This window comes from Dipodomys ordii, unplaced genomic scaffold (assembly GCF_000151885.1).
Source record: "Dipodomys ordii isolate 6190 unplaced genomic scaffold, Dord_2.0 Scaffold31, whole genome shotgun sequence".
NCBI lineage: Eukaryota > Metazoa > Chordata > Mammalia > Rodentia > Heteromyidae > Dipodomys > Dipodomys ordii.
In genome coordinates, this window is record NW_012267247.1 from 1,574,462 (window position 1) to 1,590,121 (window position 15,660).

Sequence of the window (15,660 nt, forward strand, 5' to 3'; positions counted from 1 at the left end):
GAGGGACAGCGCCCAGGCCCAGAGTTCAGGCCCCACGACCGGACCCAAAAAGAAAAAAAGAAAAAAGAAATGTACTCAATGCCTGTTGTAACTGTAACACCCCCTGTACATCACCTTCACAAGAAAAATGAAATTTAAAAAATAAAAATAATAAAAAAAATAAATGATTGGTAAGAAGGGATGCACATGTCATTCTGCTATTGGAATTGGAAAAGTGCAACTTTATAGTAATAATAATAAACTTGTCAAATACTTCAGGAAAAAGGATTTTTAGACAGGACATGAAAGTTTCTTTTAGGGGGCAGTACTAGGGTTTAGTGCTTACTAGGGTCTCATGCTGAGTATCACTTGAGCCATGCCTCCTTTTTGTTTTAGTTTGCTTGTTTTTTTTGTTGTTGTTTTTTTTCCCCCGACCCCCCTTGGTTTTTTTTGTTGTTGTTATTTAATAGATTATTGCTTTTCTTTTCTTTTTTCCCCCTAGGCTGGCTTTGGACCACCATCTTCCTACCTAAAGCTTCCCACATAGCTGGGGTCACAGGCATTGAACACCACTGCACACTTGTTTCTTGAGGTGGACTCTCACATTTTCCCTGGACTGGCCTCAAACCACAGTGCTCCCACTTTCTGTCTCCTGAGTAGAAGGGATTACAGACATTCACTACTACATCCAGCTGGGGGGGAAAAAAAACTCAAATGAAAGTTCTGGAACCTAGAGATACTGACAGGGTAAATTAGACTTTGCCAAAGAACCACGCAGACATCCAGGTACAGAGAACAAACAAGGGTTTATTGCTGGGAAGGGGCCAGCAAGACCTCCTCTCACAAGGGAGAAGTAAGAAGAAGCGCTGGCTATTCTCTGGGGTGACCTGTATAACCTAGGAGGTTTACGAGGGGCTAGAAGGGGCTAGGAGGTAGAGACCCTGGTGTGGATGTGAGGGCCAGGGGCTTCATCATGGCAGACTAGGATTTATGGCCACTGTCCAAATAGTAGATAAGGGGTCTTTCAACTGCCCAGACCTGAAGGTCACTCTAAGGGGCTCTTGATGCTTTATAGGGTGGTAGCTGCCCCCAGAGAAGTGCCATTCCAAGGTAAAAGGGGTTGGAAGTTGATTACTTACTGCCTTTACTAAATGGGTCTAATATTGCCTACGCATTGCTACGCTGTGGAGAGGGGAAGGAGAGTGCTAAGCTATGGGACGGGAGCTCATTTTGCTAACAGATACAATATCTGAAATGTATTAATTGTCAAATTGAATCAAAAGAAAAAATGAACATAAAATAATGAAGGAATGTCACATTTGCAGGCAATAGAAGTTATTCAGGTGGGCACAAAAAAGAAAAGAGACCAATAAAAATAAGCAGAGCCCCAGTGATTTGCACAGTCCAACATACATAAAATTAACCTCCTGGAAAACAGCAGAGGAAATAATTTAAATATTGGTTAGTAGTTTTCTAAATCTATTCAGAAACCTAATTCCACAGACCCATGATCCTGAACAACCCCATGCAGGAAAAATACAAAAAAAATCACATCTGGGCATAACATAGTTAAAATCCTGAAAATCAAATGTAGAGAGTGAATCTTAAAAGCAAGCAGGGTTGGAGGGATTAGTACATACAGGAGAATTGTGATTGATTCTCAGTTGAAAGATTTTAAGACAGAAGACAGAAACAGCATCTTTGAAATGCTGAAAGAAACCATTTATCAACATATACTATGTTGATAAACTATGTTTCAAAAATAAAGAAAATACTTGGCTAGGTACCAGTGGCTCACACCTATAATCCTAGCTACTCAGGAGGCTGCTATCTGAGGATCATGGTTTGAAGCCAGCCCAAGGAGGAAAGACTGTGAGACTTTTATCTCCAACTCATTACCAAAAAGCCAGATGTAGAGCTGCGGCTCAAGTGGGAGAGCACTATTCTTGAGTGAAAAAGTTAAGGGACAACACTCAGTCCCTGAGTTCAAGCCCCAGGACCGGCACAAAAACAAAAAGGAGAAAACTGAGACATTGAAAAGTTCAGATCTATAGGGAAAATTAATACTAAAAATGACATACATGTGGGTAAATGTTTTCTTTCTTCCTTAAAAATTGATGCATAGCTAGGGAAAAACAAAGGGGGGGTAACAATGCTCAAGAGGAAATATACTTGTTACCTTACTCATATAACCGTAACCCCTCTGTACAGTATCTTTACAATAAAAAATATTTTTTAAAAATGGATGCCTAAGACAAAATCGTATATTGTATAGCACAAATGAAAACATTTTATATGTAGAAGTAAAATGTATGAAAGCAATAGCATAAAGAACAGAAAAATGTAAATAGAATTGTGCATGATATGGTATATTATTTAAAGATAGAGTATGATAAAAATGATTATTACAAGCCTATAGCAATAATTAAAAATAATAATAGCCAGGCATTGATGGCTCATACCTGTAATCCTAGCTACTTAGATCTGAGAATTGCAGAAAAGTCTGTGAGACCCTTATCTCTAATTAACCACCAAAAATCCAGAAATGGAGCTGTGGCCTGAGTAGTAGAGCACTGTCTTTGAGAGAGAAAAGCCAAGCAAGAGCAGGAGGCTCTGAGTTTAAGCCTCTATACTGGCATCATCATCATCATCATCATCATCATCATAGCAGCAGCTGGGCACCAGTGGCTCATGCCTGTAATCCTAGCCATTCAGGAGGCTGAGATCTAGAAGATAGAGATTCAGAGCCCAGCCCAGGCAGGCAAGTCTGAGAGACTCACATTTCCAATTCATCTTCCGGGCTGGTCACCGCTCTTGGACCCTGGGGCTGATTCAGAGAGTGAATCTCTTCCTGATTCCTGTCTTGCAGCTCACCTACCTGCCCCCGCCGTGGGGGGAGTGCAGGTCCTCAGAGATGGGGCTCGACTTCTTTCCTGTTTACAGCATCACCGCCTGTCGTATCGACTGCGAGACGCGCTACATTGTGGAGAACTGCAACTGCCGGATGGTGCACATGCCAGGTCAGTCCCCGGGCCGCCCTGGACCTGCTTTACATTCCTTTACACTTCCCACATGATGGGAAAATCTTGGCCCATTCCACGAGGCTTCAGGGGGAGTGCTGAGCTGGGGAGACTGCTCCTGCTTGCCTACATGTCCAGAGGGGCCGCAATCAGGGTAGCATCTGGGGTCAGGAGCGTTCAGACGTTTGGAGCCTCTGCATCCCAGAGTTCAATGTCTGCCCATCGCTTTCTGCTGGTGCCTCCTAGAGCTCGGGGTCCAGATGACTAGATGGTAGGCTGGCACATCCAGATGTCTGCTGCTTCCATCCAGATGTTTCCCTTCTCCCATCCAAACGTCTGGCACTCTTTCGAGTACAGCAAAAGTCTATTAGCCAGCAAATAAATGCGTCTGGATGCCACTTTCGTTGTCAGACTAATAACGCATAGAGCCATCTCATCAGAGGCAGCTGGTCTGTCAGAGGCAGGAGTTCCGTGTTGCAGCGTGAAATGATAACTGGGGCTGCAGGCAGTGGCTTCCGCTTCTGATGCATGTGCCTCTGTTTGCTGACTGTGTGGCTTGATACAGGTTACTAACCCTCTCTGTTCTCACTTGATCATCTTTGAAATGCATTCATTCACTAGTGCAAGAATAAAGTCAGATTTGGATGTAAAAATGCTCTGCAAGCACATGAGGAGAGAGAACCAAAAGTCATGACCTCCTACATGCCAGAAACATTACTTGGCTTTTACACTTAGTGGTTGTTGTTTCTAAATTCTGCCGTACTTTAAGATTGATTTAATAGAATCTATACATGGGTCATTTTGTTCATGACCAATTGAATAGGCCTATGGCTAAATTATCAACTTCTAGCCTATATATAAATAAATACACATGACAATAAATTTGTATTGCTTTAAACAGTAATATGAGCATTGCCTCTGAGCTTCCTGGAAGACAGAGTAAAAAAGGAAATATGCCATTTAAAAGTTATTATGGAAAAAAGCCAGGTGCCAGTAATCCTAGCTACTCAGGAGGCTGAGATCTGAGGATTGTGGTTCAAACCAGTCCAGGCAGGAAACACTGTGAAACTCTTATCTCCCATTAGCCACCAGAAAATCAGAAGTGGTGCTGTGGTTCACTCGCCTTGAGCTAAAGAGCTGAAGGACAGCGCCCAGGCCCAGAGTTCAAACCCTATGACTGACCAAATAAAAAAGTTATTATTGGAATAAAACTAAAAATAAACTAATTATTGGAAAGAAGGCTGCATATCACCTTCCTATTCTTTGGTCCTGCAGGCCAGCCCCCCTGCATAGCATCCTTGGGAGAAGCAAATTAGCCAGGCAGGGCCCCTGGTCTCCAGCTCTCACCTATTCATACAGCTCACACAGCAACTCAGAACTGAGCCCTCAACTCTGGGAACTGTTCCTGGCTGTCAGCTAGGAGTCTGCTAGCAGCCTTTCCCCAACTACCACCAGGCAGCATTGACTGCCAGGGAAACCAGATGTTGCTGACATGCATGGTTCTGCCTGAGTGATGACCCTGCTTTTCCTCTCTGCAGGGGACGCTCCCTTCTGCACCCCTGAGCAGCATAAGGAATGTGCAGAGCCTGCCTTAGGTCAGTACAGGGGTACGGAGGGGCAGAAGGATGGCAGGGAGGGCGGCAGTGCTGAGATGATGGAGATCATCTGGCGTGGGCACAGAGGGCAATCAGGGCTGAGCAGAAAGCTGCAGGGCAGAAGGGAGTCAGTCACGGGGGGAGGGGGAGGGGGCAGGGAGAGGATGCAGGAGGGAATGTGTGATAAGGAAAAGGGGAGGATCAAGGGAGAGGGGAGAGCTGGAAACGAAGCTGAGGGAGAGGAGGAGGAACTGAAGGCTGGGAGGTGAGGTCACATCCTCATTCCTGTGTACGATATGCCCTCAGCTGCCTCCTCCTCCCCTTCCTTCTTCCTCCCTCTTTCCCCTTCCTTTCTTCCTCCTCCTCTTCCTCCTCTGACAACCTCTAGGGTTGTTTGTGAGCTCGAACATAGAACAACTGCTGGATCCCCAGCTGGAAAGCTGGGGAGGAGGGGGTTTGCACCACCAGCTTCTCCCCACACCTGGCTCTCTCCAGCCCCAGGAAATGGTTCCTAATCCAGACAGACAGAGAGAATTGTAAACAGTCCATCCGGTGGAGCCAAGTGGAGGCAAAGCTGGACACTCATGTTTTTGATGGTTCCAGAAGGACTAGAGAGGAGAGAAGAGACAGTGACTCCTGATGGCCTAGCCACAGGAGCCAAGATTGCCTCAAAACCCATTACGGAAGAGCTGTGATGCTCCACTATGTTTTAAAGAGAACTATGAAGTTCCAAGAGAACTAGCAGGCTCGCAGAAAGAAAGCAAGGCCAACCTATAGCAAGTGGGCTATCTCCCACTCCATATTCTAAAGTTCACCCTCCCCATCCCAGGTCATGTATCAGTGGCTACATCTGGCTACTCCAGACCACGAGTCCCAGCCCCATCCCTGCCTAAGACCCTCTACCCTCTCTCTTCCAGGTCTGCTGGCAGAAAAGGACAGCAATTACTGTCTCTGCAGGACTCCCTGCAACCTGACCCGATACAACAAAGAGCTCTCCATGGTGAAGATCCCCAGCAAGACATCAGCCAAGTACCTGGAGAAGAAGTTTAACAAATCGGAAAAATATATCTCGTAAGTTAAGTGGACCTTGTAGAGAGGGGTAGAGAGAGGATACACGGGGACCAATAGAGGAGAAGGGCAAAAGGCAAGCAGACAGTTTAATTTAGCAAGCATTTAGCAAGCATTCACTGAACACCTGCTGCGCGCTGAGCTCAGAAATGATCCAGATGATCATCTCCAGGAGAGACAAGTACATGAATGGGGCCATATTGGCTGTCATGGCAGTATGCAGAAATAAAGTCCTAATGGTAGTTGGGGGGGGGGGATCAGGGAAAGCCTGAGAGATGTCATTTTTAAGATGTTATCAGAGTTGTCCAGGGAGACTTTGCACATTCTGGTGCCTGTGCCTGGAATGCTGTTCCTGCCACTCTTGGCCCAAGTGACCCCTCATTGTACACAACTCTGCTGAAATCTCAGATGACTCAATTCAGTCCCCCTCCTGTGGCTTTCTCTCCAATACTGAGCTGTTTTCCTGTATAGCACTCAATGGCCCTGTCATGTGGAATTCCACCTGCCCACCTGCCCCACTTGACTGAAAGCAAAGCAAGAAACTCTCTCTCTCTATTTCCCTCTCCCTCTCCCTCTCTCTCTCTCTCTCTCTCTCTGTCTGTCTCTGTCTCTGTCTCTCTGTCTCTCTCTCTCTCATTCCTTCCTTCCCTGGAGTCAGGGTCTAACTATATGTAGCTCAAGCTTCCTCGAACTTTCAGTCCCCCTGGCCCCCCGAGTGCTATGATTACACTCTCAGTTCTGCAAATTTGTACATCCAGCCATTGCTCCCCTCTAGAACATTCCACAATGATGGAACTGTGCCCCATCTTTGGTGTCCTGTATGGCAGCCACCAGTGACGATGCGATTGAGCATTCACAACATAGCCTGTGGGATGATCAAGGAGCTAGGTGGTGACTTATATTTTATTTGAATCACCCTAACCATTTTAGAAAGACTCTTCGGGTGGTGGTCCTGCAGATGGGTGGAGAGCCAGGCGGGGAGCACGGGGGACCTGCTTAGGAGATGGTTGCCATGAACCAGGCAAGAGATGGTTTTTGAACGGCTCCTGGGACATCCAGGCATGGAGACAAGACCTGCTCCGTTCTTTTCCAGCCACTCTCTCTTGCCAAGACAGTTGTCAGACCTCATCCTGGATAGCAGATGCTCAACAGGTTGAGGAAAGGACCATGGGGAGCCACACTGGAGGAGAGCAGGAGAGAGGAGATGCCAGGTCCTGCTGTTTGGTAGACATTCTGCAGGCAGGAATGACTTTACTGCCAAGGCAGGGCTCATGAACACACCTGCCCACAGGAGCAGCCTAGAGGAGCTCTGGGGCTTCTGTTGGGAACTTCCCAACCAGACATGGATTTGCTTCCTGCATTTTTTTTGTTTTTTGTTTTTGTTTTTACTTTGGCAAGCAAATCAATTGTGTCAGGACAGCACCTTCCAGCATAAGTAGCTTGATAGCAATCCCAAAAGAAATCTGGGTAGGGAGCACCCAGGAGATCAGCCACTAAGTCCAAGTCAACCTGGTAGGTCCTTGCCGGGGGAGGGTGGGTGGTGCTCAGAAACCTAATAGCGAGCTGACCTCCTGGGAAGGATGCTGAGAGAGATAAGGGCAATGAGGGCAGTTGATAGGCTCCTCTGGTCCTGGCCAAGTCAGGACCCTTAATATTGAGTTCTAGTTCTACCTTTGGGCAAGCTCCCCTCCTCCTCCCGGGGCCTCCACTTCGCCATCTATCTGGGAGAAAGTGGAGTTAGATGATCCCTCTGAATGCCCAGAGTTCTAACCACAGGTGGGTACTAAATATTCCCTCCTCAGAGAGAACATCCTCGTTCTGGATATATTTTTTGAAGCTCTCAATTACGAGACAATTGAACAGAAGAAGGCGTATGAAGTTGCTGCCTTACTTGGTGAGTCGACACGTCTATTGCTCAAATTTCCAATCTCCCAGGGAGCAAGAGAGAGAGAGAGAGAGAGAGAGAGGAGAGGGTGGGTGGGTGGCTGGGTGGGTGGAAGACAAGCAGACACATAGATACATAAGCCTCCTAAGAAGTCAGCCTTTTTTAATTTACTAATCACGCCCTCTTGCCTTACACCACACCTGCCCCAGTAGAAACTCCACAGTGGTGAAGATTTTAGGCCCAGTTCAACCCTCAGTTTAGGCCTCCTGTTTCTCCTTCAGGCAACAAAGAGATCACATGAGCACAAGGGTCCCTGTGGGGACTTGCCAGTCCTGCTCTCTTGAATGTCACGGTCTTCTATTTCCAGGACGCAGGTGGCATGCTGGGGTCTAGAAGAAGAACAAAGCTGTTATATAGAAGGGATGCTTAAATGCCCCCAGGTGGCATCAAGTATAGTCAGGGTCCAAAAGAAGCCCTGCTTGGGGAGCAGCATTGTTGTATTGAGAAGGCCAAGTGTGGCCTCCTGGACCAAGAGCCCTTTGTCAAACACAGTTAAGAGCTATTCTTCCCAGATGCCCACAAACTTGACGGCCACACCACAAGTTCACATCCATTGGCACAGAATGGGTACAGAGAGTTCACTTCGACCCTGCCCCCAGCCCAACTGGAACCTCACAAGACCCCTGATAGCACAGAGTCAAAAGACCCAAAGGATCTGCCCCTGGATCTCCCATGCCAGCTCACACCCACTCTTGAGAAAGGGCACCATGCCAGGTGCCAGCAGCATCCTGGGACAGGCAGGTTCACCCTGGCAGTATAGAGGGGGGAGAGCTGGCTTTACAGCTGAGTGCTGTGAGGATATAGACAAAGTTGCTTCAACTTGCCAACCCTCAGCTCCCATGTCTGCCAAATGGGATACATCATACCCATTATGCCAGCCAGGGTTCCTGTCACAGAGGGCAAGTTCTGAGGAAAATGACTTTGAGGAGCGTGGCTCACTGTTTCAGAAGCTCCAAGTCCATTGTGGATGGAGGAGAGCACGGAGGAGCAGCAAGCTCATATCATAGTGGCCAGGAAACAGAAAGGAGAGAATACCTTTGTTCACTGTCCGCCTCCTTTTCCACCTTTTATTCCATTCATCCCCAGCCTATGGGATGGTGCCACGCATATTCAGGCACAACCCAGAGCATGCTTTACTAATCTCCTAGGCATTTCACCATGTAATCAAGGTCACAGTTCAGGTGAAGCACATCCTTTTCACAAGTTTTTAGGGATGCTTAAATGTAATCAAGCCCTTGCCCAGACAAAAGTCCATCAGTAATAGTTGCTGGTACCTAGACAATCACCATGCCAGGCACCCTGGCTCAACTGAAATGTCCAGGACCATCGGAGTATTTCTACAATTCCTCTAGACACAGAGAACAAGACCATCTCTCAGTGCCATCTGGATTAACGTCATGGTGACCAAAGGCACTGAGTCAAGAAATTCAAACCCTGGGGCCAGGATAAGCGTCAAGCCCGCGCACCTCTATTTCCTAATGATGATTCCAAGTGGGTCTCTATCCTTCCCCCAGCATAAGCTCAAACTCTTTATCTCTCTCTTTCTTCTCTCCCCCTTCCTCTCTCTTACACACACACATACACACACACACACACACACACACACACACACACACAAGGCAGGAGGGCCTGAGCTCTGAATCTGTCACATCCGCATCAGAGATGAGGATGAGCTTGTTCCTAGCATCCTGTTCCCACCCAGAATAGCCTGCTGAGGAATTCATGCTGCCATCTGTACCTTCTGTGACAGGAGCATGTGTCACTTGCAAGCTCTCAGCCATCAGGCCCAGCCTGGCCCTTCTCATACCCAGTGGCCATATATATGCACGGACCTCAGGCAAGTACTCACTGTACCCATGCCAACCTGCACACATACAACCACCTGGGGGACCCCATATCCATGTACATCTATACAGCTGCCCAGAGACGGGTCCATGCTTGCACAAACCTAGGCAGTCATGCTGCACAGCTACACACTCACATGTTACATAGCATGCACAGAAACACACCTACACATATGCACACGTGCTCTGCATTCTCAGACACACTCTGCCCGCTTCCATAAACACACTCACATATGTGAAGACATACTCAGTATACCCAAATAGGCAGAGATAGCCACTCACATAAAGCCACCAAAAGCCAGACATCCTGCCTGCATCTGGCAAAGGCATGCACACACATACACACACGTGCGCACACACATACTACCTAATCCACTCCATTCCAGCCATGCTACACAAACATAAACACAACCCTCACACATGACACATACATCTAGGAGCTCACAGTCCCCAATAAGCTTGCATTACAGAGAAGAGTAGGGAGGAAAAAAAGAAAGTGAGGCCATTCGGAGCCCAGCACCCCTTTCCCACCAGCTCTGCTTGTCCATCTAGGCTGTTGGGCTCCACCTAGCCGCACACACAGGAAGAGTGAGGAAGATTCGCACATCAGAAAAACCACCGACCAAGAAGTCAGCCTGGGATCTCCAGGATGCTTACAAACTCACCCCAACAATGTCTCCACCCCTCCTATCCCTCTCCTCCAACCCCAAGACTGACAGCCAGAGATTACAGCTGGGAAGGGCCCCAGGGTTCAAATCCTTCACCCTTCCCAAGCACCACTGCCAAACATCCTTTGGAAACAAGGTCACTGAGAAGTGCAGAGCTGTCAGAGCCACAGAAGTTAGTGGTGACTGCAGACTGGCTTTATTGCCCTGTATTATCCTCAGTTTTGCTGGGATCTAAGCATTTGGAGATCCTGATATGAACTAAAATCTCTCTTGCTACAGATGCCCAGGTGCGCACACCCCAGGCCTTCCATTTGCAACCACATGAGTGGTTCTCAAACCCTGGTGGGGCTACGAACTACCCAGGGAACTTGAAAGTTCATACATTTCAGACATCATTCCCAGAGACTCTGATTGTCTAGGCCTCTGGTGACATAGAGGTCCAGGCATCTACAGAATTTGATGCAGAGGATTGGAAGACAAATCTAAAAACACGTTGACCAAGAGAGTCCCTCTATGCCACAGTGAAAATCTCCCTCAAGGAAGAAAGGATACTAAGCAGTGGGCCAGAAAGAAAAGAGATCTCCTGTAAACTCCTGCCAAGACTGGCACACGATCCAAGCTGGCCCGGAAGGCTGTACTAGGATGGTCATGGTTGTGGGTGGGAGTGATCTGGGTGCTACTGCTTTGGACACCTGAGCTCAAGTCATCTGACACATGCTTCTCTGTCTATACTACACTCTCATCCAAGTCAAGGATCCACTTCCAGTCTCTGTTCCCAATGCAGGGTCCATTCACTGGGTCCTGGGAACCATGGAACAACAGGTCTGTGAGCCCCTCCAGGAAGCAATCAGTTTAGTCCCTACCCAGTGGTGACACAGTCAGCTGTCAGGGAAGGTGGCCTTTGTCAGAGGCTTAGCCCTCCCATGACAAGATCTAACCTCCCAGTGAACCTTGCTCAGATATTCTGGCTTCTGAGTTCTTCATGTGTCCACCCCTTCTTGGAGGTGATCTGACTACAACTCAATCTTTGATCTTTTCCCTCCCTCTCCAGGTGACATTGGTGGTCAGATGGGATTGTTTATTGGTGCTAGTATCCTTACAATACTAGAGCTCTTTGATTATATTTATGAGGTAAGATTTGGAACTGCCCGGGGTACATTTCTTTGATATGCTGATGCTCCCTTCCCATTCCCAGGCTCTTGAACTCTTTCCACTCACCCAGATCCCTGCTTCTCTTACTGTCTACTCATATTATTCATCACCTAATCCTAGGCATGGGAGGTTCCTAGAAGGGGTAGATGTGGGAGATATAGAAGCCATAATCCTAGGATGGGGAATGGTAAGAAAGGTGGGCTAGCTCCAGGTAGGGAGAGAGCATGGGGATGGGAAGAAGGAACCAGATTATGCTGGTAACTCCCAATGCAAGTCTGAGGATGTAGCATCATACTATGGGTATGTCCCAATCTACACATACACACACACACACACACACACCACCTATACATCCCACATCATATACAGTCACACTACACTCAGACGTAAGTATATAATACACAAAACACTCCATACATATGCGCTACACACACACACACACACACACACACACACACACACACACACACGCCATGCACAAGCTGCCCTCTGGGTGACCCACCTTCTGATTACTGGCTTCCTTTGGCCTCGTCAGTCTTAGGAAAATGGCAGTTTCCAGCAATTCTCATCCATCTCCAGTAGGGGACCATGATACACCATACAAGCCAGTGCCTCTGCTGTTGTAGGTCTGGAGAGATGTCTCCCTCCAGAGGCAGCTGGAGCCTCTGAAACTCCCTCCACAGCAGAGAGAGTCTGGGAACCCCTGAAGGAATGAACACACACTTGGACTGCATTGCCCTGGATTGATCCGGGCAAAGAGCTTGTACCCAACCAGCCCCTGAAGAGCAGCGCAGAGTTAGGTGTCAACCTACACCAGGAAACATAGCAGCTTTCTTGTGGCTCCACTGTTCACAGGAGGCCTCCATCTTCCTGGATGTGAAATGAGCAATGCTCTTTACTCTCGATGTGAATATAGACAGACCTGGTCCTGAGAGGTCCCTTAAGAAGTCCTGGTGACAGGCAAGCAGACAGGATGCTGTAGAGTAGCATTTCGCCTCCCGGGAAAGACCCTGTGACCAGGGTCTTCTGAAAACTCTCTTGCCTCTCAGCTTGATGACCCTCAACCCAAATAAAGTCTCCACAACCTGTTTTATTCTCTGCTTTGTTTATTAATCTTTGTGAAAAGCTGTACAGTGTTCTAGCTGGGCAACATTTTAAGAACTGTCCTTCATTCCTAGCAATACAATATTATGAATCAGATGTGCCTTCATCTAATGGACTGTGGAGCTATCAGGCCTAAAAATGGTCCTTGTCCTCCAAGCCCAATCTCAGAAAGAGATCCCCGGCTGTTCCTCAGAATGCCTAGAGAGCTAGACATACCAGCATGTTCGGTTTATCTACAGGCTCCATTCACAAGAAAAAGGCTGTCCACACTGTACAGGGGACCTCCTACTCTTGCTTCTGAGCTTTCTCCCACAACTAAATCCCATGTGGGGCCAAAAGGTCCACTTGAGACATATGGACTCCTGGAGCTGTCCACTGGGCAGGGCTCTTGACCCTTGGCCCAGTCATCAACTAGATGGCTACCACCTCTATGTTTCCCCAGTACAGTCCAGTAGGGGATGGGGGAGGGGGGCATTCTACCTTTGAAACTACCCTCCCAGTCTAATCATCCCTTTCCTCCTGCTTTTTCTTGCAGCTGATCAAAGAGAAGCTATTAGACCTGCTTGGCAAAGAGGAGGATGAAGGGAGCCCAGATGAGAACGTGGTAAGAGTGGCTGCTGGGTTGGCTTTGCATAGGCCACATGCAAGCAGTCCCTAGAGCCAGTGACTCACTGCATAGCTTTCCACAACTGCAATGCCTTGTCATTCCCCAAGTCCAAGGATGCTCCGACTGACCCTCATCCCAAAGGCCAGTGGGTAAGCCACAGATGTGGCTGATCCCAGGACTAGCTTCCATAGGTAGGTCCTGCCTAGCTAAGTCCAGCTTCTCCCAGGCTATGGATCTACTCCTGTTTCAAGACAGACTCTACTTCTATGTTCCCTGGGCAAGGGTGGCAAAACACAAAAGCTGTGCCACTGGCATCCATCCCATTTGATGGGACATATGGGTCCCCATGAAGTTGAGAATAGCAATGAGATCTATTTGTAGGTACTGTCCATGCTGGGTTCAAGATAGGCACTGTTCTGTGTGCCTGTAGATCACATCACGATAGCCCCATAGCCACCCTAGAGAAAGGTTTACCTGCATCTCCTTTTTGTATCTGAGGCCATCAAAGCCTGGAGGCGATGGTAGCACAGCACTTGAATATCAGAGTTGGACTCCAGGCATCTCTAACTGCCACTTCTGTACACCCAGACAAGGGGCTCCTAAGGCCAGTTATCACTGTCGTTTCCTAAACCTCAGATCACTCCTGGACTCAGGTCATGGGGAGCTGGCTCTCCTCAATAGTGGACCTCAGAGAACCATAGCTGCTAATCCCCTAAAGTCACCCAATCCCAAATGGATCCCAGCCCCTTCTCTGAACAGATTCCCAGTTCTGCTCCAGACACTGTGTCTCCACCAGTCTCCCAGGTGAAAAGTCTCACTTCAATTCTCTCAAGCCCCGCAGCCTCTGTTGAGCAGAAGGCAGCCTCTGCTGTGGGGAGGGGTGGAGGGAGGTGGGAGGGAACAGTATGGAAAGAAAAGGCCCAGATTCTAGTCTTAACTGGTGTGGCTGGATCCCAAGTCTTCTGCTTCTTAGCTGTAGGCTCCAGAGTAAGTTATTTAACTTCTCTGAGTCTATCTTCCTAAGATCAAAGGCTCTCAGATGGTGGTCATGGGGATTAAGTGAGATCTTGCCTGTAATCATCATACTGTGTTGACAGTAAGTGCTCAGAAAGTGGTGGTTCCTTGGCTCTCCCAAGGGAGTTATCGCTTCCCTAATTCCCACCTTTCTGGGTCTTCTTCCCCCAAATCTGTCTTCATCACATCTCCCCCAGATTCCTGGCACCACCTCCTACTTCGTCTCCCTGCTCCCACTTCCTCTGACTTCCCACTCACTGTAGCCCTTGGAACTGCTTGAAGATTTTAGAGCCACCTCAGCTCCCACCCTGCTCAAGGACCTACAAGGACATGTCCCCAAGGCCCGCTTTACCCTAAAGCGATAATCTGCTCTGCTTCTCACCTGTAGGGGCTTCTGCCCTTCCTGCTTGGGCCTCCCCCATGAATTTTTAAGTTGAATGAATGATAAATACACGCTTTGTTCCGTCCCTGCAGAGCACTTGTGACACGATGCCAAACCACTCCGAAACCATCAGCCACACTGTGAATGTGCCCCTGCAGACAGCCCTGGGCACTTTGGAGGAGATTGCCTGCTGACACCCCTCAGGCTACCCAGCACCTCCAAATAGACCTTAAGGCCCAAGACCTAGGACAGGGGACAGCAAGCTCAGGTGGGATGGCCCCTGAAGACAGAAAGAAGCAAGAGCCCCCTATGCACACATTGCAAAACTTCTGCCAAACCTCGCTCCGGCCATGTCTGACATGAAGCGTCCCTGAGCCCCGCCGTGTGTCCTCGTAGGAGAGATGAGTCACACTGGAACTGTCCAAGAACCAACCTGCCATCACATCTCACTGCCAGATGTATAAAGCACCTGCATGCTCAGACTTCTTACAGCCAGCACCACCTCCACATCTGTCTTGTACATGATACTCCTCCGTGTGGTCTCCAGCATCTGTGCGGTGGGACCTGATGCCAGCCCCTCAACATCGCCGTGAGGCCATGCTGGAATCAACACTACACAGCCCAGAAGGAAGCCGCAGAACTCTCTATGATGTTCAATTCCTGTGTCCTTTGTGAAGATTCTTAACCTACCCAAGAACCCCCACTTCCCCCAAACTAGCCCCTGGGGGGGTCTGGCACCAAAGGTGACCAGTGCCAACCTCCCTTTCACCCCAGCGCCTGTGGAGGTGGCACAGTGGCCTGGGTGACCCCACTATCCATCCATGGAGCCACGTTGTTCTGTGACACCGCTGTATAGTCTGATTCTTTTCATTTTAATTTGGAGGGGCTTTTTGTTTTTGTTTGTCTATTGAAGATCATTTTGCTTTTGTTTTGTGGCTTTTCATTTTGATGTTCTGAGGTTTGGTTGTTTTTTTTTTCTTTCCTTTCCATTTTCTTTGGAGTTTATTTATTCGTGCTTTGACTCACAGTCATATTAAAAGCTGGTCTTGTGGAAATGGCTGTCATTTATATTTTTTCTCCACATCTAGATCACTCTCTGCCCCAGAAGGTAAGCGAAGGGTCAGATCTTCCCACCCAAAAGCTGCAGGTGACGTGCTTAGGTAGCTTTATATGCAACCCTTACTTGACAGAATGTGCACACCTTGTATTTTATCTGTTCTAAATGGTTCCCAGTGGTGGGTCACAACGTGGCCAAGGATGTCACCACCCATTGGTAGTTCGC

At 48.2% G+C, this 15,660-nt stretch overlaps 1 protein-coding gene across 1 annotated transcript in view; it reads left to right on the plus strand.

Moving 5' to 3' along the window:
• The window catches only part of Asic2 (acid sensing (proton gated) ion channel 2), a 1,020,711-nt gene extending 1,005,285 nt beyond the window's left edge, over positions 1-15,426 (plus strand). The window contains exons 4-10 of the mRNA XM_013016273.1: positions 2,849-2,999; positions 4,538-4,594; positions 5,512-5,665; positions 7,465-7,556; positions 11,171-11,250; positions 12,911-12,979; positions 14,471-15,426. Coding sequence (XP_012871727.1) covers positions 2,849-2,999; positions 4,538-4,594; positions 5,512-5,665; positions 7,465-7,556; positions 11,171-11,250; positions 12,911-12,979; positions 14,471-14,572 — 705 coding nt within the window. The 3' untranslated portion in view covers positions 14,573-15,426. The remainder of the gene's footprint in view (positions 1-2,848; positions 3,000-4,537; positions 4,595-5,511; positions 5,666-7,464; positions 7,557-11,170; positions 11,251-12,910; positions 12,980-14,470) is intronic.
• The last annotated feature ends 234 nt before the right edge of the window (positions 15,427-15,660 follow it).